The 27,131-nt window shown below is 41.5% G+C and overlaps 1 protein-coding gene across 1 annotated transcript in view; it reads left to right on the plus strand.

Moving 5' to 3' along the window:
• ATP6V1B1 (ATPase H+ transporting V1 subunit B1) overlaps positions 1-26,802 on the plus strand; it is a gene marked incomplete at its 3' end in the record, with an annotated part of 125,234 nt that extends 98,432 nt beyond the window's left edge. Inside the window, 10 exon segments of the mRNA XM_056552912.1 lie at positions 1,205-1,298; positions 14,920-14,997; positions 15,099-15,218; positions 15,221-15,237; positions 16,011-16,112; positions 16,630-16,727; positions 20,557-20,680; positions 22,608-22,758; positions 24,582-24,664; positions 26,698-26,802. Coding sequence (XP_056408887.1) covers positions 1,205-1,298; positions 14,920-14,997; positions 15,099-15,218; positions 15,221-15,237; positions 16,011-16,112; positions 16,630-16,727; positions 20,557-20,680; positions 22,608-22,758; positions 24,582-24,664; positions 26,698-26,802 — 972 coding nt within the window.
• Positions 26,803-27,131: the final 329 nt, after the last annotated feature.

Below are 27,131 nucleotides of genomic sequence, written 5' to 3' on the forward strand. Positions count from 1 at the left end.
ATCCGAGGCAGAACCACGCGCCTCTATATGCACCCAGTGCCGGACTTACTTGTCTTTGCACTGTCATTACTTTAGTGTTGACACATGAAAAGATGTTATATTGTAGTAAAGGGACACATGAAAACTAATTTACAATGTAGTAAAGGGTCATTACTTTAGAGTATCATAAAGTACGTAGAATAATGCAGTCGGCACTCACCATGTTCTTCAGTCTTCGTGTCTTTATTCACATATAGTCACGTATATATTAACAGGACGGGAGACGGTGCATAGGGGGGGGGGGTACCCCCCCCCCTCCTATGCACCATCTCCCGTCCTGTTAATATATACTTGACTATATGTGAATAAAGACACGAAGACTGAAGAACATGGTGAGTGCCGACTGCATTATTCTTCGTACTTTATGATTTACCTGCACTTTACTTGGTCAGAGCACCACACCGTTCTCAAACACAAGTAGATCCGTGATCCGAGGCAGAACCACGTGCCTCTATATGCACCCAGTGCCGGACTTACCTGTCTTTTTACACTGTCATTACTTTAGTGGTGACACATGAAAAGATAGAAGAAAATATTTACGAAAATGTGATTCATGACTAGTTACCTATAATAAAACAAAAAAACAAACAAACAAACAAACAAAAAAAGCACCGGAACAAAATAAACCACTTTCCTGATGTTACAACCTCAGCCTATTTCTTAAAGGGGCCTATTAGTTTTATACTCACCTTTTTTTTTATTTATTTATTTTTTTTTTCAAACAATTTTTATTTTTCAAATTTTTTAAGGACAGAGAAACAAATCAAAGCAGCGCTAATACTCACCTTTTTTGAACTCACCTTCTGAACACCAGACAAATACATGGATTACTGTCAACTTTCTGTCTCTACGCCTAATTACACTAATGATAAATTTCCCATATAGTAGCATAAAAGTAAAAATTAGGCAAGACTCATAAAGAGAAATGAAAGTCATTAACCCCTTCGCAACCTGTGTGCCCCCCCCCCCCCCCCCCCCATCACCTTAAAAGCTTCCCTGGCAGCTTAGTGGTCTGGTGTGAATGAAAGAACAGAGCGGTCCCCCTCCTTGCCCAAATCCCTACACATTATCCCTGGCTTTCACTTGGATCTGACTTTCTCCTGTGGTGTCTGCTTTAATCCTCACTAATTGCCAGTAATTGGGTTCTTGCCCCGGGTCTCTGCAGGTGTTTGAAGGCACATCTGGGATAGATGCCAAGAAAACCACTTGCGAATTCACGGGGGACATCCTAAGGACACCTGTTTCCGAAGACATGCTGGGTAGGTTGGACGGGGGTTAATGTAATGATGTCACCGCAGGTAAAGTCCGGAGAGACATCCGTTTTCTCTTAACACTGTGTAGACGCAAATTGTGTATAAGTTATGATGAGTCTGATGGCGGACAATCATTCATGAAATGATGAGTTCTTCAACTTTCCAGTACCGGATTGGAGACCCAAGTGTATTTCCAACATGGGACAATCTCCATGACCTTGTTGCCACCAATGTTTTATTGGACCTTGTTGTCTACTAAGGTTAAAGGGGTACTCCGGTGGGAATTTAAAATTTTTCTTTTTTAAAGGGGTATTCCAGGAAAATACTTTTTTATATATATCAACAGGCTTCAGAAAAATAAACAGATTTGTAAATGACTTCTATTAAAAAATCCTTATCCTTTCAGTACTTATGAGCTTCTGAAGTTAAGGTTGTTCTTTTCAGTCTAAGTGCTCTCTGATGACACGTGTCTCAGGAAACGCACCGTTTAGAAGCAAATCCCCATAGCAAACCTCTTCTAAACTGGGCGTTTCCCGAGACACGTCATCAGGGAGCACGTAGACAGAAAAGAACAACCTTAAAGTGGTACTCCGCCCCTGGCATCTTATCCCCTATCCAAAGGATAGGGGATAAGATGTTAGATCGTCGCAGTCCCGCTGCTGGGGACCCCGGGGATCGCTGCTGCAGCACCCCGCCATCATTACTGCACAGAGCGAGTTCGCTCTGCACGTAATGATGGGCGGTACAGGGGCCGGAGCATTGTTATGTCACGGCTCCGCCCCTCGTGACGTCACGGCCCGCCCCCGTCAATACAAGTCTATGGGAAGGGGGCGTTGCGGTTGTCACGCCCCCTGCCATAGACTTGCATTAAGGGGACAGGCCGTGATGTCATGAGGGGCGGAGCCATGACGTCACGCTGCTCCGGCCCCTGTATCGCCCGTCATTACGCACAGAGCGAACTCGCTCTGTGCAGTAATGATGGCGGGGTGCTGCAGCAGCGATCCCCGGGGTCCCCAGCAGCGGGACTGCGGCGATCTAACATCTTATCCCCTATCCTTTGGATAGGGGATAAGATGCCAGGGGCGGAATACCCCTTTAAGGTTGTTCTTTTCTGTCTAAGTGCTCTCTGATGAAACATGTCTCGGGAAACGCCCATTTTAGAAGAGGTTTGTTATGGGGATTTGCTTCTAAACTGGGCGGTTCCCGAGACACGTGTCATCAGAGAGCACTTAGGCAGAAAAGAGCAACCTTAACTTCAGAAGCTCATACGTACTGGAAGGATTAAGAATTTTTTATAGAAGTAATTTACAAATCTGTTTAACTTTCTGGAGCCAGGAATACCCCTTTAAATCAACAGATTTGTAAATTCTATTTAAAAAACTAGTAGAAAATACTTCTAATAATTTTTTTTGAAAATATAGAAAAGTACTTCTATTTAAAAAAAATGTTAATCCTTCCGGTATTTATCAGCTGCTGTACACTACAGAGGAAGTTCTTATATTTTTGGATTTCTTTTCGGTGCTCTCTGCTGACAACTTTTTTTTTTCTTTTTTTTTTTTTTAAATCAACTGGTGCCAGAAAGTTACAGATTTGTAAATTGCTTCTATTAAAAAAAATCTTAATCCTTCCAATACTTATTAGCTGCTGAATACTACATAGGAAATGATTTTCTTTTTGGAACACAGTGCTCTCTGCTGACATAATGACCACAGTGCTCTCTGCTGACAACTCTGTCCATGTTAGGAACTGCCCAGAACAGCATATGTTTGCTATGGGGATTTTCTCCTACTCTGCACAGTTCATAAAATGGACAGAGATGTCAGCAGAGAGCACTGTGCTCATGATGTCAGCAGAGAGCTCTGTGTTCCAAAAAGAAAATAATTTCCTCTGTATTTATCAGCTGCTGTACACTACAGAGGAAGTTCTTTTATTTTTGGATTTCTTTTCAGTGCTCTCTGCTGACACATCTGTCCATATCAGGATCAAATCCCGTTTAAAGGGGTACTCCAATGGAAAACTTTTTTTTTTTTTTAAATCAACTCGTGCCAGAAAGTTAAACAGATTTGTAAATTACTTCTATTAAACAATCCTAATCCTTCCAGTACTTATTAGCTGCTGAATACTACAGAGGAAATTATTCTCTTTTTGGAACACAGAGCTCTCTGCTGACATCATGACCACAGTGCTCTCTGCTGACATTTCTGTCCATTTTAGGAACTGACCAGAGCAGCATATGTTTGCTATGGGGATTTTCTCCTACTCTAGACAGTTCTTAAAATGGACAGAGATGTCAGCAGAGAGCACTGTGCTTGTGATGTCAGCAGAGAGCTCTGTGTTCCAAAAAGAAAATAATTTCCTCTGTAGTATTGAGCAGCTAATAAGTGGAGGATTAAGATTTTTTAATAGAAGTAATTTACAAATCTGTTTATCTTTCTGGCACCAGTTGATTTAAAAAAAAAAAAAAAAAAAAAGTTATCCACGGGACATGGGAGTACCCCTTTTACAATCCAGTCTGGCCTCCGGCTCACTGACCCCGACCGATGGACAGGCTCAGATCTAACAATCTCATCTACCAACTACAGGTCTTTCAAGCACCAAATGTGGTTTATCACCAAAGTCCTACCGTATTTTTCGTCCTATAGGACGCACCGGCGTATAAGACGCACCCAATTTATAGGTGCAAAATCTAAAAAAAGAAAGATTTTGAACCCAATAGTGGTCTTCAACATGCGGACCTCCAGATGTTGCAAAACTACAACTCCCAGCATGCCCGGACAGCCGTTGGCTGTCCGGGCATGCTGGGAGTTGTAGTTTTGCAACATCTGGAGGTCCGCAGGTTGAAGACCACTGCATAGGAGGTAATACTCACGTGTCCCCGACGCTCCGGACCCGTCACCGCTGCCCTGGATGTCGCTCCATCGCTGTCGCTGTGTCCCCGTCGCTCCGGACGTCTCTGCTGCCGGCCGGGTATCCTCGCTCTCCGTCGCCGCCATCACGTCATTACGCACGCCGACACACGTACGCGACGACGTGATGACGAGGAAGGAGAGCGCCGGCCATAAGGGGATCCCTGAACGGAGAAGACACCGAGGAGGCAGGTAAGGTCCCTCCCGGTGTCCTGTAAGCACTAACCCGGCTATTCAGTCGGGCTGTTCGGGACCACCGCGGTGAAATCGCGAAAATCCCGAACAGCCCGACTGAACAGTCGGGTTAGTGTCACTTTCCCTTTAGACGCGGTGGTCAGCTTTGATCACCGCGTCTGAAGGGTTAATACAGGGCATCACCGCGATCGGTGATGTCCTGTATTAGCCGCGGGTCCCGGCCGTTGATGGCCGCAGGGACCGCCGCAATAGGGGTGTATTCGCCGTATAAGACGAACCGACTTTTTCTCCCCAGTTTTGGGGAAGAAAAAGTGCGTCTTATACGGCGAAAAATACGGTACTTGCCACCAAATCCCTCCTTTTTGCCTTTTCAATGCCCCTTCTGAAACCATCGGGGGCTCAAGATCCAACACAGACCCCCACATCTGCTTTAGGTTCTTCGTGGGCGTACACTTCTGCTGGTGCCCGTGATAAGGCATGATGGTGCCACTGAGCATTTCCACCCATCAATCTTAGTACCCCAGGGAATCAAGGTGCACATCCTATGTAAACATTATTTCATAAAGTATCACACATCTTATCTCTAGTCCCTTACCTCATAGGTGGTGACCTTCTCACTTTATCAATCTGACCTTACCTCCAATATGTCCTACTTCTTGCTAACATTCTCAAAGGCAAAGTTTGGACTTTCTGGTCCTAGTTAAAAATGTTTCCCCAAGGACTTGGCCTAAATCTTTACATGTATCTGTTGTAATGGGGCATTAGGACCCCTTATATTAAAGTCCATGTACTTCCTATAACTACTCCATTGATCCTCCCCTGCTGAAGCATTGAAACCTGATCCCGAGGAAACCTGCCGGAGCTGCGTCTCCAGTTTCAGAAACCTCTGGGTTTCCGGGACTGGGGACGTGATGACAAACCATGCCCCCTCCATTCATATCTATGGGAGGGGGCATGTACTTGTACTTCCTATAACTACTCCATTGATCCTCCCCTGCTGAAGCATTGAAACCTGACCCCGAGGAAACCTGCCGGAGCTGCGTCTCCACTTTCGGAAACCTCTGGGTTTCCGGGACTGGGGACGTGACGACGCGCCATGCCCCCTCCATTCATATCTATGGGAGGGGGCATGTATTTGTACTTCCTATAACTACTCCATTGATCCTCCCCTGCTGAAGCATTGAAACCTGACCCCGAGGAAACCTGCCGGAGCTGCGTCTCCACTTTCGGAAACCTCTGGGTTTCCGGGACTGGGGACGTGACGACACGCCATGCCCCCTCCATTCATGTCTATGGGAGGGGGCGTGACAACGTCACGCCCCCTCCCATAGACATGAATAGAGGGGGCGTGGCGTGACGTCACATCCCCAGTCCCGGGAAACCTGGAGATTTCCGAAACTGGAGACGAAGCTCCCGCACAGAATGCAGGGAGTTCGCAGGGGATAATATGTTTTTACCTGGAATACCCCTTTAAATTTCCAGTCTTAGCTTTTAGATTAGGAGTTGTCTCGCATTGAGCCCACCCCCCGCCTCAACATATTCGGTCCCCAGACTCTCTGTGGTAGGTAAGACACTGATTCTAACCATTGTCCTCCAATGTATTGACTCTGCACTGGTCACCGCAGCATCGTGAAGAATAATTACCACATAGGGTATACTCCACCTCCACTCTTTAACACTCTCTAACCATCCAAGCATTGCCCCCCTACCCCCCCCCTCCCCAAAATGGAAAAAAAAAAAGAAATCTTAATTAGTTTTACAACATTTGCCGAAAACATTGTAACAAATAAAAAAGAAAAAAAAAATAAGTCATTCATTTCCCATTTATAGATCCCTTTGTCCGCCACTAATAGCGTCTTTAAGTAAAGTGAATTATGGGCCGGTGGGAGGCTGTTAATTAGGTCGCGGATTTCCAGACCTTCAGGCTTAATGAGCGCCAAAATTTTCTCCTTTTTTATTTTTATTCCTGAGCTGCGTGAAAACCAGAAGCGAAGGTCCCTGGCGAGGCCGAGCGGCCATTCATAGCGCTCCTCAATGACAAGCTGGATTCCCAGATGGAACTGGTAGGGGGAGCTGAAAAAAAAAGGGCTTCTTTAACCGGTCCTGACGGGGACGCTTAACCCTTCTGGTTCCAGAGAGTAGTCAAAGAAGCCACAAATCTATGCGTTGACGTCCTAACATTACGCTTCTTCGCCTGAATTTGTCTTCGAAAAAATAACCATAATCTCAATTTCGACAAATTCCTTCTAAAACTGTCATTTGTGTTTTTTTTTTATTTTTTTAATTATTATTATTCCTTTATTTATTTATTTTACTTATTTATTTATGTTTGATGTATTTTTACTTTTTTTTCGACTTTAAAAAGCCAGGATTTGTTTTTTGGAATCAAAATGAGGAGCGGCTATAAATAAATAGAGCGTAAAGGGGTACACTGGTGGAAAACAAAGATTTTCAAATCAACTGGTGGCAGAAAGTCGTACAGATTTGTAAATGACTTCTATAAAAATCTTTAGCCTTCCAGTACTTATCAGCTGCTGTATGCTCCAGAGGAAGTTGAGTTGTTCTTTCCAGTCTGACCACAGAGCTCTCTGCTGACACCTCTGTCCGTGTCCGGAACTGTCCAGAAAAGGAGAGGTTTTTCTAAGGGGATTTGCTTCTACTCTGGACAGTTCCTGACATGGACTGAGGTGTCAGCAGAGAGCACTGTGGTCAGACTGGAAAGAGCTACAGAACTTCCTCTGGAGCATACAGTAAATGATAAGTACTGGAAGGATTAAGATTTTTATATAAAAGTTATTTACAAATCTGTTTAATTTTCTCACACCAGTTGACCTGATTTTAATTTTCTACCAGAGTATCCATTTAACCCCTTAACGACGCAGGATGTATATTTACGTCCTGCGCCGGCTCCCGCGATATGAAGCGGGATCGCGCCGAGATCACGCATCATATCGCGTCGGTCCCGGCGCTCATCAACCACCGATCGCGGCGATGTGCGGTATTAACCCTTTAGAAGCGGCGGTCAAAGCTGACAGCCGCTTCTAAAGTGAAAGTTAAAGTGACCCGGCTGCTCAGTCAGGCTGTTCGGGACCGCCGCGGTGAAATCGCGGCGTCCCGAACAGCTGACCGGACACCGGGAGGGACCTTACCTGCCTCCTCGGTGTCCGATCGACGAATGACTGCTCCGTGCCTGAGATCCAGGCAGGAGCAGTCAAGCGCCGATAACACTGATCACAGGCGTGTTAATACATGCCAGTGATCAGGATGAGAGATCAGTGTGTGCAGTGTTATAGGTCCCTATGGGATAACAATGATCAGTGTGTGCAGTGTTATAGGTCCCTATGGGACCTATAACACTGCAAAAAAAAATTAAAAAAAAGTGTTAATAAAGGTCATTTAACCCCTTCCCTAATAAAAGTTTGAATCACCCACCTTTTCCCATAAAAAAAATAAAGCAGTGTAAAAAAAAATAAAAATAAACTTATGTGGTATGGCCGCGTGCGTAAATGTCCGAACTATAAAAATATATCATTAATTAAACCGCACGGTCAATGGCGTACGCGCAATTCCAAAGTCCAAAAAAGCGTATTTTGGTCACTTTTTATACCATTAAAAAATGAATAAAAAGTGATCAAAAAGTCCGATCAAAACAAAAATCATACCGATAAAAATTTCAGATCACGGCGCAAAAAAGGAGTCCTCATACCGCCCTGTACGTGGAAAAATAAAAGAGTTATAGGGGTCAGAAGATGACATTTTTAAACGTATAAATTTTATACAAGTATAAGTGCGACAAAATCAAACCTATATAAGTAGGATATCATTTTAACCGTATGGACCTACAGAATAATGATAAGGTGTAATTTTTACCGAAATATGCACTGCGTAGAAACGGAAGCCCCCAAAAGTTACAAAATGGCGTTTTTTCTTCGATTTTGTCGCACAATGATTTTTTTCTCCGTTTCGCTGTGCATTTTTGGGTAAAATGACTAATGTCACTGCAAAGTAGAATTGGCGACGCAAAATATAAGCCATAATATGGATTTTTAGGTGGAAAATTTAAAGGGTTATGATTTTTAAAAGGTGAGTAGGAAAAAACGAAAGTGCAAAAACGGAAAAACCCTGAGTCCTTAAGGGGTTAAGTAGCCAAAACAAGTGGATGACGTGGAAATACACTATTGTGCAAATTATATTTTTCTCATTTACCTAAATAATTTATGTACATAACAGTCAGCATAATTCTCATGTTATTGTAAGTGGAAGGTAGTGGGTCCGCTGACCTGTGTGAACTATGTCTGAACCGTACCAGGGAGCGGAGTCTAAGGTGCCGCTGGTTTTCACCAGAGCCCACCGCAAAGCGCTATGGTATTGCTGCGGCAGGCGGCACCCAGGTTGCTACCTCTGGCACGATCCGTCCACACAGGTTGCCAGATGTAAAACTTGGCATGAAGAATAATTCATAGTCAGGACGACGCACAGGTCAGAAGGGCAGGCAGCAAGTAGCGTAGTCGGGTCACAGGCAAAAGGTCAGGAGGGTGGCGGCAAAGGGGCAAAGGTCAGGTCACAAGTAGGAGGTCAGGAACAATAATAGGCACACACTGGAAAACACTTTCTCTCGGCACAAAGCACGAAGATCCGGCACCGTAATAGGGAGTTGCCGTACTTAAATAAGGTCTGCCCAGCAGCAGACCAATTAAGGGCGTACTGGCCCTTTAAATGTAGCAACGCAGGCGCGCACGCACCTTGAGGAGGGGGGACACGCATGCCGTCGATGTAAATGAGGAGAGAGGACGGGGACGAGTGGGGTAAGAAGATGACCAGGAGTCGCCAGAACGAAAGGAAGGGGAGCGCTCACAGCCAGACTGGCCAGCCAGAGTGGGACACTTGTGGAGGTATGTACCGCACCGCGAGTCCCGGGGTTGCAGAAGCTGGGAGAGAGGCCCAGGGTTGCAGAGCTGGGATAAAAGGCCGGAGCGCTGCCCATGATTGTTATCCACTATTAAGAGTACAATTCAAATTTTATTGAACAAACCTCCGAATGATAACAGTATTTTTTTAAACATAAAGGGGGAGATTCATCAAAACCTGTGTAAAGAAAATTTCTTCTTTCATTTTTAAAAGGGCCTCTGAAAAATGAAAGCTGATTGGTTGCTATGGGCAACTCCACCACTCTTCCTCTACACAGGTTTTGATAAATCTCCCCCATAAAACTTACAATGCACTGTTCCAAATTATTACACACAGTAAGTTTGAAAACACTTTATATGTTGTTAAGAACTGAAAATTGTTGTGTTTGCAGCATTTACGGAAATCAAAAGCGATTTCACTCAAACTTTTAACAACATTTTAACAAGTCACATTACATTTTAACATAGGACCCCTTATTTGATAGCAGCTTCACAAGTCTTACATTCATTGAACTTGTGAGTTTTTGGACAGTTTCTGCTTGAATTTGTTTGCAAGATGTCAGAATAGCCTCCCAGAGCTGCTGTTTGGATGTAAACTGCCTCCCACCCTCATAGATCTTTTGCTTGAGGATGCTCCAAAGGTTCTCAATAGGATTGAGTTCAGGGAGGATGGAGGCCACACCATAACTTTCTCTCCTTTTATCCCCATAGCAGCCATTGATGCAGAGGTATTCTTTGTACCATGATATGGTGCAGTGTCATGCATGAAGATGATTTTATTACGGAAAGCATAGTTCTTCTTCCTGCACCAGGGAAGAAAGTGGTCAGTCAGAAACTCCACATACTTTGCAGAGGTCATCTTTATACCTTTCGGGACCCTAAAGGGGCTGACCAGCTCTCTTCCCATGATTCTGGCCCAAAACATGACTCCACCTTGCTTGTACAAGAATATAACTACTATAATACTGCTCCTATATGCAAAAATATAACTACTATAATACTGCTCCTATATACAAGAATATAACTACTATAATACTGCTCCTATATGCAAAAATATAACTACTATAATACTGCTCCTATATACAAGAATATAACTACTATAATACTGCTCCTATATACAAGAATATAACTACTATACTACTGCTCCTATATACAAGAATATAACTACTATAATACTGCTCCTATATACAAGAATATAACTACTATAATACTGCTCCTATATACAAGAATATAACTACTATAATACTGCTCCTATATACAAGAATATAACTACTATAATACTGCTCCTATGTACAAGAATATAACTACTATAATACTGCCTCCTATATACAAGAATATAACTACTATAATACTGCTCCTATATACAAGAATATAACTACTATAATACTGCTCCTATATACAAGAATATAACTACTATAATACTGTGTCCTATATACAAGAATATAACTACTATAATACTGCTCCCTGTATACAAGAATATAACTACTATAATACTGCTCCTATATACAAGAATATACCTACAATAATACTGCTCCTATGTACAAGAATATAACTACTATAATACTGATCCTATATACAAGAATATAACTACTATAATACTCCCTCCTATATACAAGAATATAACTACTATAATACTGATCCTATATACAAGAATATAACTACTATAATACTCCCTCCTATATACAAGAATATAACTACTATAATACTGATCCTATATACAAGAATATAACTACTATAATACTCCCTCCTATATACAAGAATATAACTACTATAATACTGCTCCCTGTATACAAGAATATAACTACTATAATACTGCTCCTATATACAAGAATATAACTACTATAATACTGCTACTATATACAAGAATATAACTACTATAATACTGCTCCCTGTATACAAGAATATAACTACTATAATATTGCTCCTATATACAAGAATATAACTACTATAATACTGCTCCCTGTATACAAGAATATAACTACTATAATACTGCTCCTATATACAAGAATATAACTACTATAATACTGCTCCTATATACAAGAATATAACTACTATAATACTGCTCCCTGTATACAAGAATATAACTACTATAATACTGCTCCTATATACAAGAATATAACTACTATAATACTGCTCCTATATACAAGAATATAACTACTATAATACTGCTCCCTGTATACAAGAATATAACTACTATAATACTGCTCCAATATACAAGAATATAACTACTATAATACTGCTCCTATGTACAAGAATATAACTACTATAATACTGATCCTATATACAAGAATATAACTACTATAATACTCCCTCCTATATACACGAATATAACTACTATAATACTGATCCTATATATAAGAATATAACTACTATAATACTCCCTCCTATATACAAGAATATAACTACTATAATACTGATCCTATATACAAGAATATAACTACTATAATACTCCCTCCTATATACAAGAATATAACTACTATAATACTGCTCCCTGTATACAAGAATATAACTACTATAATACTGCTCCTATATACAAGAATATAACTACTATAATACTGCTCCTATATACAAGAATATAACTACTATAATACTGCAACTATATACAAGAATATAACTACTATAATACTGCTCCCTGTATACAAGAATATAACTACTATAATATTGCTCCTATATACAAGAATATAACTTTTATAATACTGCTCCCTGTATACAAGAATATAACTACTATAATACTGCTCCTATATACAAGAATATAACTACTATAATACTGCTCCTATATACAAGAATATAACTACTATAATACTGCTCCCTGTATACAAGAATATAACTACTATAATACTGCTCCTATATACAAGAATATTACTACTATAATACTGCTCCTATATACAAGAATATAACTACTATAATACTGCTCCCTGTATACAAGAATATAACTACTATAATACTGCTCCTATATACAAGAATATATCTACTATAATACTGCTCCTATATACAAGAATATAACTACTATAATACTGCTCCCTGTATACAAGAATATAACTACTATAATACTGCTCCTATATACAAGAATATATCTACTATAATACTGCTCCTATATACAAGAATATATCTACTATAATACTGCTCCTATGTACAAGAATATATCTACTATAATACTGCTCCTATGTACAAGAATATAACTACTATAATACTGTTCCTATATACAAGAATATAACTACTATACTACTGCTCCTATGTACAAGAATATAACTACTATAATACTTCTCCTATATACAAGAATATAACTACTATAATACTGCTCCTATATACAAGAATATAACTACTATAATACTGCTCCTATATACAAGAATATAACTACTATAATACTTCTCCTATATACAAGAATATAACTACTATAATACTGCTCCTATATACAAGAATATAACTACTATAATACTGCTCCTATATACAAGAGTATAACTACTATAATACTGCTCCTATATACAAGAATATAACTACTATAATACTGCTCCTATGTACATGAATATACTTGATATATATATATATATATATATATATATATATATATATATATATATCTAGAACAGCAGTCTCCAAACTGTGGACCCCCGGCTGTTGCTGCACTACAACTCCCAGCAAGCCCGAACAGCCAACGGCTGTTCGGGCATGCTGGAAGTTGTAGTGCCGCAACTCCTGGAGGTCCACAGTTTGAAGACCACTGATTTCTATGTGTAGAAACCTACAGAAAGTTCTGGACTTATGTTGGAGGAAATCAGAGATTTAACATTAGATTACACCGCCATCTGGGGATCATCCTGAAACACTCTGCGCTGCTTTCACCCGTCATTCAATGAGGCTATTGAGCTTTCTTCATCCTGCTCCCAAACTTTTTTTTTTTACTTATATTGTGGTATGGGGTGTAATGCAGGGCAGATGGAATTACCCTAGGGGCAGATGGCATTAATCCCTTGTATTCGTGACGCCAGGTACTGGGTAACAATTCCCATACTGGGCCACCACAAAATTTTCTAATCCCTTGCAGTCTCATGTTATTTTAGCCACTAGGTGGCGCTATGTGATGACCGATTTGGCACTTCCGGACTCTGGGAAAGCTGGATTGCATAGCTCAAATATTTTCTGTTGCCAGATATACTATGTGGATGCCCATGTGCAGATGGTCTCTCTTATTTTAGAGGTTTTACATTTTGAATAGCTGTTACATGGTGCATGCAGCGCCATCTGCTGGCCTCGAAGAGTACTGCGTCTTGAGTGGTCCTCAGGGTCTTGGCTGTGCCTTTAAATAAAAATGACGTAAGACCGGCGTATTCATGAATATAAAGTTACATTAGCTCCAAGGGGTTCGGTGTAAGCCGGACTCTAAGCTGCCTGTAGGGGGCGCCTCAACTGGGGCCCTTTTAGTACAGGTGTTTATCTTTGTATTACATCAGGGGCTCAGGTGACATAAGAGGCTGCAGTGGTGCAGAAGGTTACTGACCTTTCATGCTCCATAGGTCTCCTATGTGAAAGGGACGTGAAGGTTATGAGCAGTGACAGGGGGGCGGGGGGGGGGTGGGGGGAGGGGGGAAATGGGCCCCCGGCCCCAGAGCAGAGAGCAGTCACCACTAGGGGCCCCACATGTCATACACACTAATGTAAGGGACACAGGAGGGGGGGGGCTCTGTATACTGATCTGTGCGGATACATGGAATACAGGAATAGAGAGGAGATAGATAGATAGATATGAGATAGATAGATAGATAGATAGATAGATATGATATAGATAGATAGATAGATATGAGATAGATAGATAGATAGATAGATAGATATGAGATAGATAGATAGATATGAGATAGATAGATAGATAGATAGATAGATAGATATGAAATAGATAGATAGATAGATATGAGATAGATAGATAGATAGATAGATATGAGATAGATAGATATGAGATAGATATGAGATAGATAGATAGATATGAGATAGATAGATATGAGATAGATAGATAGATAGATAGATAGATATGAGATAGATAGATAGATAGATAGATAGATATGAGATAGATAGATAGATAGATAGATAGATAGATAGATAGATATGAGATAGATAGATATGAGATAGATATGAGATAGATAGATAGATATGAGATAGATAGATATGAGATAGATAGATAGATAGATATGAGATAGATAGATAGATAGATAGATATGAGATAGATAGATAGATAGATATGAGATAGATATGAGATAGATATGAGATAGATAGATAGATATGAGATAGATGTGAGATAGATAGATATGAGATAGATAGATATGAGATAGATAGATAGATATGATATAGATAGATATGAGATAGATAGATATGAGATAGATAGATAGATATGATATAGATAGATAGATATGAGATAGATAGATATGAGATAGATAGATAGATAGATATGAGATAGATAGATAGACATGAGATAGATAGATATGAGATAGATAGATATATAGATAGATATGAGATAGATAGATATGAGATAGATAGATAGATAGACATGAAATAGTTGATAATGAAGCAGACCCTGTATATCTATAGCAGACGCCTCACTCTACCCTGCGGTATTCTCTCTTATTTCTATAGGACGGGTTTTCAATGGTTCGGGGAAACCTATAGACAATGGTCCTGCTGTCATGGCTGAAGATTTCTTAGACATCAATGGTGAGAACACAATCCCTACACTCTGATAAGGGGCCCCCCAGGGCCCGTATGTTCTTACCTGACTGCGGAGCAGAGATGATAACAGGACAATCCCTTCCTAGGTCAGCCCATTAACCCTTATGGGAGAACATACCCGGAGGAGATGATACAGACTGGGATCTCCCCCATTGATGTCATGAATAGTATCGCCCGAGGACAGAAGATCCCCATCTTCTCTGCAGCCGTCTACCCCACAATGAGGTGAGAGAAGCCAAGAAAAGGGGGGAAGTGTCATTATCCTCTACCCCAAGTGTCAGTGTCATTATCCTGTACTCCAAGTGTCATTATCCTGTACTCCAAGTGTCATTATCCTGTACCCCAAGTGTCATTATCCTGTACCCCAAGTGTCATTATCCTGTACCCCAAGTGTCATTATCCTGTACTCCAAGTGTCATTATCCTGTACCCCAAGTGTCATTATCCTGTACCCCAAGTGTCATTATCCTGTACCCCAAGTGTCATTATCCTGTACCCCAAGTGTCAGTGTCATTATCCTGTACCCCAAGTGTCATTATCCTGTACCCTAAGTGTCGTTGTCATTATCCTGTACCCCAAGTGTCATTGTCCTGTACCCCAAGTGTCATTATCTTGTACCCCAAGTGTCATCATCCTGTACCCCAAGTGTTATTATCCTGTACCCCAAGTGTCAGTGTTATTTTCCTGTACCCTAAGTGTCATTATCCTGTACCCCAAGTGTCATTATCCTGTACCCCAAGTGTTATTATCCTGTACCCCAAGTGTTATTATCCTGTACCCCAAGTGTCATTATCCTGTACCCCAAGTGTCATTATCCTGTACCCCAAGTGTCAGTGTTATTTTCCTGTACCCCAAGTGTCATTATCCTCTACCCCAGGTGACTTTGTCGCTATGTAAGTGTGTCATTGTTCTTGGTCCCTAAATGTCTCAGCACCTTATAATTCAGTGTTATGGGACCCCAGGTGTCACTTGTTTTCTTACTTTTTTTCCCCCCCATAGATTGCAGCTCAGATTTGCAGACAGGCCGGCCTCGTGAAGAAATCCAAAGACGTCATGGACTACCATGATGACAACTTCGCCATTGTGTTTGCCGCGATGGGTGTAAGTGACAAAGTATTGTGCATCATGATGGATAGAGTCCGAAATAGAAGACAACTTGGCTCTCGAGGTAGATGCCCATGAAGGGGAATTTTTATTAGCAATCTTAAATTTACAAGCTGACGTTTCGGTCCTATACTGGGACCTTCCTCAGAGATAGAGGTAGGAGGAATAGAAGAATGGCTTATAGCGGTCTGTGACTGCGCTTCATAGCACCTGATTCCCGGCTATAAGCCGTTCTTCTATTCCTACTACCTCTATCTCTGAGGAAGGTCCCAGTATAGGACCGAAACGTCAGCTTGTAAATACAAGATGGCTTATAAAAAGTCACCTTTATGGGCATCTACCTCGAGAGCCAAGTTGTCTTCTATTTTGGCCAAGACGGTTTGGAAACCTACTTTGGAAATTGGAGAGTGCCATATTTCTCTCTTTGGATGGATAGAGTCCTCCCATCGCCATGTGTAATGTGTAAGTATGACTGGGTGACCGCTCTGAACATCTGCCCCCCCCCCCCCGATAGGTGAATATGGAGACCGCCAGGTTCTTCAAGTCTGACTTTGAGGAGAATGGATCCATGGATAATGTGTGCCTGTTCTTGAACTTAGCCAACGATCCAACGTAAGTACCATGATAAAGTACCACCCTCTACGATGTCACTGGGTAATGCATGTAATTAGATGTACCATCCAGCTGTCTATAGGTGGCAGTAGTGAACAGCTAATCGGCAGGGGCTGTATTATGGAAATGCACAACAGTCTAAGGCTGGGTTCACACCACGTTTTTGCAATACAGTTCCCGTATCAGTTTTTTGATTTAATAAAAAATGGTTTCCTCAAAACCTGACTAAACTGTATCAAAACCTGTGTACAAAGTTTTATCTGTATACGGTTTGAAAAATGATGTCCGGTTGCATCCGTTTTTTTAAGAAAAAAACGTATACGTTTTTAACTTTTCCCTCCATTATGAATAAAGTTTCACTTGTTTGATTGAAATTCCAAGAAAAGAAAACTGTAAAAAGCCAAAAACCGTACAGTTCTGTACAGTTCCCATTGACTTCCATGTTAAAAAAAAAAACATATATACGGTTTTAGGGCCGCATTGCAAAACCGTATATATAGACATTTAATTGTAAACCGTATATATAGACATTTCATTGTAAACCGTATATATAGACATTTCATTGTTAACCGTATATATAGACATTTCATTGTAAACCGTATATATAGACATTTAATTGTAAACCGTATATATAGACATTTCATTGTAAACCGTATATATAGACATTTCATTGTAAACCGTATATATAGACATTTCATTATAAACCGTATATATAGACATTTCATTGTAAACCGTATATATAGACATTTCATTGTAAACCGTATATATAGACATTTTATTGTAAACCGTATATATAGACATTTCATTATAAACCGTATATATAGACATTTCATTGTAAACCGTACATATAGACATTTCATTGTAAACCGTATATATAGACATTTCATTGTAAACCGTATATATAGACATTTCATTGTGAACCGTATGCCAACCGTAGCATCAGGTTGTGTACGTTTTCACATCATTTACGGGTTTATGGATTTTAACGGTACACCAAACCGTAGTCTACTACGGTCTTGTGTCCCGGTCAAAAACCTTATCCAACCTGTATACGGTTATTTTATACTGTCTTTCCTTTTTTTTGGGGGGGGGGGGGGGAAATTCAATAAAAAAAGAAGAACTTTATTTAAAATGTTGACATACATAAAACCGTATCCAAAGGAAAACGTATTAAAACGTATGCAAACGGACATCCATTTTCAAACCGGTATATGGTTTAAAAACATGAGGACGGCATATACGGTTGCATACGTTTCAGTCCGGTTTGGAGACAAACGTTTTTTGTACAGAAAACGGGATCCGAGACCCATATTGCAAAAAGGAGATGTGAATGCAGCCTAATACGGTTTTTCAACCAGGACCAAAAACCGTGGTAGACCTCGGTTTTCTGTTCGGAAAAAAAAAAAAGTAAAAAACCGTATGTTTGAAAAACGTAGACAACCGTATACATTATGGTGCATACAGATTTGAATGGGAAGTCTCATGGGCACGGTTTTCTGTACGGTTGCATACGTTATTTTTTTTTATGAAACCGTATGCTGAAACCGTAGTGCAAAATCGTGGTGTGAACCCACCCTAATAGTGCCCCTCTCTGGTTACAGTATAGTACTTCATATACTGCCCTGTTTTCTGTGCCAGGATAGGCTGGCCCCCTAAGATGGTCATACACATATGGTCACTGCTGGTCGAACGCTCAGTTGGCCAATAGCTATCTCTCCCTCTCCTCTTATACACATGCAGCTTTTTTATGACCAGATACAGCACCATACATTTTGTTGTGGTCTGTGTCGGGTATTGCAGCTCAGACTTGATTCACTTCAATGGGACTGAGCTGTGGTAAGCTGCAGTACCGTGCACAGCCTCATGTTGATATTGATGGTTTATACTGTGGATAGGCCACGAATATTATCCGGCATTATGAAAAAATGAATATCATGCGGGGCTTGGAAAAATAGAAAAAAAAACTGTATACTTACATATCCCGGGTCTCCCGCAGCTCCCACTCTTCTTTCTGCTTCACGCTCACAAGATGAGTGCTTGCTGCAGGACCTGCTGGCTCAACAATCATAGGCTAAGATGGGACACTGCTGTGGCCAGTGATTGGATGATCCGCCAAGTCCTGCTACAAACACTGGGTGCAGAAAGAGGACAGCAGGTAAGGTTAGTATAGATTTGTTTTTCTATTTATTCCTGGCCCTTCAGGATATTCATTTTTTTCAAAAATCGGGATACCCCCGTTTACAGTCCATTACCCCCGTTTTAAAAGTCATATCTCGATTTTCAAGTACCCAGGGAACCATTTTACAGTGATACCTCATTGCATGTCATGATGAGGAATATAAAGCTGTTATATCACACATGATAGGGCTTATATACACCTTCTACTTCTACTAGATAGTATCACACATGATAGGGCTTATATACACCTTAGTAGATAGTATCACACATGATAGGGCTTATATACACCTTCTACTAGATAGTATCACACATGATAGGGCTTATATACACCTTAGTAGATAGTATCACACATGATAGAGCTTATATATACCTTCTACTAGATAGTATCACACATGATAGGGCTTATATACACCTTCTTAGTAGATAGCATCACACATGATAGAGCTTATAGACACCTTCTTAGTAGATAGTATCACACATGATAGGGCTTATATACACCTTCTTAGTAGATAGTATCACACATGATAGGGCTTATATACACCTTCTTAGTAGATAGTATCACACATGATAGGGCTTATATACACCTTCTTAGTAGATAGTATCACACATGATAGGGCTTATATACACCTTCTTAGTAGATAGTATCACACATGATAGGGCTTATATACACCTTCTACTAAATAGTATCACACATGATAGGGCTTATATACACCTTAGTAGATAGTATCACACATGATAGGGCTTATATACACCTTCTACTAAATAGTATCACACATGATAGGGCTTATATACACCTTCTTAGTAGATAGTATCACACATGATAGGGCTTATATACACCTTCTTAGTAGATAGCATCACACATGATAGAGCTTATAGACACCTTCTTAGTAGATAGTATCACACATGATAGGGCTTATATACACCTTCTTAGTAGATAGTATCACACATGATAGGGCTTATATACACCTTCTTAGTAGATAGTATCACACATGATAGGGCTTATATACACCTTCTTAGTAGATAGTATCACACATGATAGGGCTTATATACACCTTCTTAGTAGATAGTATCACACATGATAGGGCTTATATACACCTTCTACTAAATAGTATCACACATGATAGGGCTTATATACACCTTAGTAGATAGTATCACACATGATAGGGCTTATATACACCTTCTACTAAATAGTATCACACATGATAGGGCTTATATACACCTTCTTAGTAGATAGTATCACACATGATAGGGCTTATAGATACCTTCTCAGTAGATAGTATCACACATGATAGGGCTTATATACACCTTCTCAGTAGATAGTATCACACATGATAGGGCTTATATACACCTTAGTAGATAGTACCACACATGATAGGGCTTATATACACCTTAGTAGATAGTATCACTCATGATAAGGATGATAGACACCTTCACATGATAGGCTTAAATACACTAATTCAGGAGACAGTATTGCACATGATAGGGTCATATATTTTAATTTAGTAGACAGTATCATCCATGATAGGCTTAGATACACAGAATCCAGCAGATAGTGGTCATTGGGTGGGCTCAGATAAACCCACTGTGCAGTACACAGACCTCGGTAGTTTGCAGGTAAATGACTGTACCCACTGATATGGTTGTTCTGCAGCATTGAGAGGATCATCACGCCTCGCTTGGCCCTCACAGAAGCCGAGTACCTGGCCTACCAGTGTGAGAAGCATGTCCTGGTCATTCTTACAGATATGAGCTCCTACGCTGAAGCTCTACGAGAGGTAATGTCCGCCATCCTTCAGCCCTACAGAAGTGTGATACATCCAGAATGCATAGAAATAATTTGCAAGGTTGCAGGGATAAAAAAAAATAATAATAATAAAAAAAAAAGGGACCATAAAATTCAAGTTGATGAAGGCACCACAACATTCAAGTCGCAGCCGGGACACAGACAAGCTCAGCATTGCTCCCTAGCGGGGAGCAGTGCTGAGCTTGTCTGTGTCCCGGCTGCAGTCTGAGATTTAGGACTCCAGCATGAGTCTGAAATCTATAAAAAATAAATAAATAAATAAATAAATAAATAAAAAGGCTTGTGGCCAGGACTGGTAGGGAGACCCCTAGTGGTCATTTTTTCAAAGAGGAAATTAAAAAGAAAGAGGCATATTTTTTAATAACATGCTATTGGAAGGTTATTCTGCACACATTAATCTATAATATATTAAAAGTTTTTTTGATGAAAGGTAACCTTTAAACCTCTTGAACATGTGGGTCTGAGGCCATCAGTGGACTGGATTGCACTTTACTATAGTATAAGCTATTGATGCTTAATAGGTCAATTGATTAAGTTTCTCACATACAACACTGTTGGGAGTTCCACATTACCCCCCCCCCCCCCCCCTTTAAACCTCGCAAAGATGTGAGTTTGTTGCCATTAGTGGAAAGGAAGCAATAGCCTAAACTTTAGATATTGGTCAACTGGCTGAGCTTTTTATATATACAATGACATCACTGTCAGGCAAAGTGATGTCACTAGTCCCAGATTACCCCATCCCCTTCAATTTCGGTCTGAGGCTGACAGTGGAATAGTTTCCATTCTACTATAAGCTTTGAATGCTCAGATGGTCCACTGGTTGAGCTTCTCACACAAAGTGACACCATGGTCAGGCAAAGTGATGTCACTAGTCCCACTAGTTTGTAGATTGGGATTGTTTCAGTATGTACCAACCACAAAGGAGAACCTTGACTAAAAAAAACTACTTGAAATTCAGTCAAAATTAATATTTTTGGGATAGCCCCCCGCCTATAAAATATTAAAGAGTAGCTCCCACATGTAACAAAATAATGTTTCTGTCCCTGCCTATTGCCCATCTGTCCCTAACCCCATCCTTGCCTTTAAAAATGTTTTTACCCCCTTAGAAATATATTTTTGTCTACCTGGTAGTGTGCTCACTTACCAGGCAGACTTCCCCAGCAGGCGCAAAGTCATTGATGCCTGCTGGGGGGACCGACTTCTGCCCTTAAATCATCTATGCTGCGCTCCCATCAGGAGTGCGCAATGGCACGGAAGGCTGCTCTGGGGTCTCCACCTCCCTGTTTAGCAGTGTAGTGTTATCCAGGGAGGAGGAGTATAGGAGCATCGCCCACCTGCCGTGCTCAACGCCAAGACCCGGGACCGAAATTAAGTACGGGTAAGTGAAATAAGACATCACTTACCCGTACAGGACATGTACAGTCCTGGAGCATCAGCGCAGCACTGAGATTCAGTGCCATGCTGCCTCCAGACTGTACATGCCGGGGGTGGGCAGCCAATGAGCTCAGCCCAGGCATTCACAGATAGACAGGCAGGGAGCGAGCGCAGGCTGACTGAATTTGGACCGATTGCCCGGCCGGCATCCGTCTGAATTCAGTCGTGACGTCACGGCAGGCTGTAGCCGGCCACTAGGAGGGAGACCCCTAGTGGCCGGTTTTCAAATATAAAATACAATATTTTAATAAAAAATTTAAATAAATAATGGATGTATATTAGAGATATGTTGTAGTACATAAGTATTACAACATATCAAGAAAAAAAGGTTCATGACAGTGCCCATTTAACCTAAAGCTCATGACCCCCTGGTCTGGTTAGCAGGTCAGTTCCATCTGGATATGGTTTATACCAAACAATCCCAATTAGTTTTTTCAGCTATTTTTCATTCTTTTTTTACGCAGGTCTCGGCAGCTCGAGAGGAGGTACCTGGTCGACGAGGTTTCCCTGGATACATGTACACAGACTTGGCCACTATCTATGAGCGAGCCGGCCGAGTGGAGGGCAGAAGTGGATCTATAACCCAGATACCAATCCTCACAATGCCTAATGATGGTGGGCATCCATGAGGTGGAAAGCATCTTTTACCGAAACGTTGTCCTGTTTCATGCTTTTACTCCCTCACATTGGGACCCTCAGGTCAAGGGATTGGCAGTCATCTTTCTAGCTCTTGTGGTGGGGCCAAGTTTTGGTTCTTATTAAGAGACTCTATAGCTGGATGCCCCATTTGCTCTGGTAGTGTGGTGAACTACGGGGGTGCAATATGAGGTGTATGGGGCAGATGTTGCAGCCCTGGGCAAAGGGTATTAACCCCTAAATGTTCCTGACACCAGGGCGTGGTTTGCCAATGTAACCACCCGAAGGTAGGACCGCTAGTCCTAGTTAGACAGGGCAAATAAGAGTCCAAGGCCAGGTCAGGGTTATCGGTAGCTTTACTGAGGTAGAAAGATGGTGCAGTCTTTACAGCTAGGCCAGGATCCCATAGAGGTGACCAGTAACACAGGGTACCTCGCAGCTTGCTGGGACTTGCATTGACTTTGACAGAATTTAGCACAGCCACACTGACTATAATAGACTTGACTTGACTGTAGGTAGTGACAGCAGACATGGATGACTTGACTGTAGGTAGTGACAGTAGATATGGATGACTTGACTGACTGACATGTGGCTGTAATTTAGGCTTGAGGCCTCCAGATGTGCTGGACACTGGTTCTGAGACGTCTGGACTGGACTTGACCTCAGCAGAGAATGAATCACAAGAGCAAAAGAGGCAGATTGCAGCTCCTCCCTTCCTTATAAAGGGGGGCTGTGCAAGGAGCCCATAGGTCAAGCTGTAGGTCACCTGGTTAGCTGGTGCTCTCTGGGTAACAAAACATGTGACTTGAACATGTGACAACAGTATTGTGATTAACTCAAAGGTCCTTTATACATAATACATATAACACTAAGGGGGAGATGCTGCAGGAGAGCCCCTAGGGCACAGGGTCTAAGTACTGTACAGGACTATATCCCGTACTGGGACATCACAGTAGAGAATCTCAGGACCCTCTATAGAAGTGTTTCTTAATGTTTCTAAGCCAGGTAGCCCCTACTCCAATAAAATACATCAAAGTATTCCCAAGCCTCTGATCATACACTGTACTGCACCTATTGAGTACCCACTAGAGCGATAAGAGACGTTTTAAAACTGGAGAGCCACAAGTTGGGGAACTTTGATGTACAGGCATGGTGTGCACCCCTTGGATGTGAACTTAAAGGGGTACTCCGCCCCTAGACATCTTTTCCTCTATCCAAAGGATAAGGGATAAGATGTCTGATCGCGGGGGACCACCGCCATCTCCCTGCTGCACCCAGCGTTCGTTTAGAACGTTGGGTGCCGCGCCGGAGGCTTGTGATATCACAGCCACGTCCCATCATGACGTCACAGCCATGCCCCTCAATGCAAGTTTATGGGAGGGGGCGTGGCTACCACCACGCCCCCTCCCATAGACTTGCATTGAGGGGGCATGGCAGTGATGGCACGAAGGAGCATGGCAGTGATGTCACGAGCCTCTGGCGCAGCATTGACAGTCATCTGGCTCGGAGCAAAGTTCTCTCCGCGCAACAGATGACTGGGGTGCCGCAGAGGAGATCGCGGGGGTCCCACCGCTGGATAGGGAATAAGATATTTAGGGGCGGAGTACCCCTTTAAGTCTTTATATCATGTTGACCACTTGACATCCAAATAAGAAGAAGCGGCACTCCGGATAGGCATAAAAAGCTGTGGTTTATTCACCCATCACTACATGCCTATCCGGAGTGCCGCTTCTTCTTCTTATTTGGATGTGAAGTTTATGGGGTATAGATCTGATGACATGATTCTTCCTTTCGTCTTCCAGATATCACTCACCCCATCCCTGACTTGACCGGCTTTATTACAGAAGGACAGATCTATGTGGACAGACAACTACACAACAGACAGGTCAGTCTCTTCTCTTCATTTACAACTTTGACTTTTGTTCCTTAAAGCGTACTTGGCACAAAACAAACTTTTTATGTATTAAAGGGGAACTCCGGCCCCAAGACATCTTATCGCCTATCCAAAGGATAGGGGATAAGATGTATGATCGCGGGGTTCCCGCCGCTGGGGACCCCCGCAATCTAACATGCAGCACCCACCTGTAAGTACTGCCAGAAGCGCTGGAGGCTCTTAGTCTTTTGCCTCCTGACCACGGGGACGGAATATCGTGACGTCACGCCCCGCCCCCTCAATGCAAGTCTATGGGAGGGGGCGTGACGTCCGTCACGCCCCCTCCCATAGACTTGCATTGAGGGGGCGGGGCGTGACGTCACACGGGGGTGGAGCGTGACGTCACCATACTCCGTCCCCGTGGTCGGGAGGCATAAGACAGAGCCTCCAGCGCTTCCGGCAGTACTTACAGGTGGGTGCTTCGTGCTATACTACGGGGGTCCCCCGCGATCAGACATCTTATCCACTATGCTTTGGATAGGGGATAAGATGTCTTGGGGCCGGAGTACCCCTTTAAAGATAAAGCCCTACTGAACAACTTTTCAATTGCTTATATTTAAAAATGTTCACACCTTTCATGTTTTTTTTTTTTTTACTTTAAAAACTCCTCCACTAGGGGTCTCCCTAGCAGTCCTGGCCGCAAGCATTTCGGACTCAGGGACGGGCACAGACATTTTTTTTTGGGGGGGGGGGGGCAGGAGCTGAACTGAAGAAAAAGGGCACTTCCCATAATTTTTTATATAAATGTCCACATAATGATGCCAGACTCCCCGGCACAGTGTCCAGGGCGCTTTTAAGAGTAACATCAAAAGGGCAGGGGCTCAAGCCCCCTTTGTAGTCAACCTGTGCACGTCCCTGCACATCACGTTATCTATAGAGCCATATTGCAATACAAACCGGTATCTGTATTAAAGGGGTATTCCAGGAAAAAACTTTTTATATATATATATATATATATATATATATATATATATATATATATATCAACTGGCTCCAGAAAGTTAAACAGATTTGTAAATTATTTCTATTAAAAAATCTTAATCCTTTTAGTACTTATGAGCTTCTGAAGTTAAGGTTGTTCTTGTCTGTCTAAGTGCTCTCTGATGACACCTGTCTCGGGAAACGCCCAGTTTAGAAGAAAATCCCCATAGCAAACCTCTTCTAAACTGGGCGGTTCCCGAGACACGTGTCATCAGAGAGCACTTAGACAGAAAAGAACAACTCAACTTCAGAAGCTCATAAGTACTGAAAGGATTAAGATTTTTTAATAGAAGTCATTTACAAATCTGTTTAACTTTCTGGAGCCAGTTGATATATATATAAAAAAGTTTTTTCCTGGAATACCCCTTTAACATATCTTCCAATCTCCATTGTGTGACATTCAGTGGTGTAATAGGAAATTTACATGGATGAAAAGTATGAGAATTCCTCTTCTCCTTCTAGTAAATGAACAATATGGTGGTGTGTAAAGTCGTATACTTATTCCCCTTAAAGGGGTACTCCAGAGGAAAACTTTTTTTTTTTTTTTAACTGGTGCCAGAAAGTTAAACAAATTTGTAAATTGCTTCTATTAAAAAATCTTTATCCTTCCAGTACTTTTTAGCAGCTGTATGCTACAGAGGAATTTTTTTTCTTTTTTAATTTCTATTTTTGTCTTATCCACAGTGCTCTCTACTGACACCTCTGTCTGTGTCAGTAACTGTCCAGAGCAGCATAGGTTTGCTATGGGGACAGTACCTGATAAGATCATCAGGTGTCAGCAGAGAGCACTGTGGACAAGACAAAAAAGAAATTCAAAAAGAAAAAAATTTCCTCTGTAGCTTACAGCTGCTAAAAAGTACTGGAAGGGTAAAGATTTACACATCTGTTTAACTTTCTGGCACCAGTTGATTTAAAAACCAAAATGTTTTCTGCCGGAGTACCCCTATAACTGCATTTCCGGGTTTATATTTTTTATACTTGTAACATTTTCTAATAATTTTCAGATCTACCCTCCGATCAACGTGCTGCCATCTTTGTCCCGTCTCATGAAATCTGCTATTGGGGAGGGGATGACCAGAAAAGACCATGGGGATGTGTCTAACCAGCTGGTGAGTGCGTGGAATAAAAAAGGGCAAAACCAACGGGGGGTAGTAATAATAGTAGTGTAATAACTTCCAAATAATTGTTTATACCAGTGGTCAGTGTTATAGTCAGTATCTAATACCTGGTGGTCAGTGTTATAGTCAGTATCTCATACCTGGTGGTCAGTGTTATAGTCAGTATCTAATACCTGGTAGTCAGTGTTATAGTCAGTATCTAATACCTGGTGGTCAGTGTTATAGTCAGTATCTAATACCTGGTGGTCAGTGTTATAGTCAGTATCTCATACCTGGTGGTCAGTGTTATAGTCAGTATCTAATACCTGGTAGTCAGTGTT

Source organism: Hyla sarda, chromosome 1 (genome assembly GCF_029499605.1).
Source record: "Hyla sarda isolate aHylSar1 chromosome 1, aHylSar1.hap1, whole genome shotgun sequence".
In the NCBI taxonomy this organism is placed as follows: domain Eukaryota; kingdom Metazoa; phylum Chordata; class Amphibia; order Anura; family Hylidae; genus Hyla; species Hyla sarda.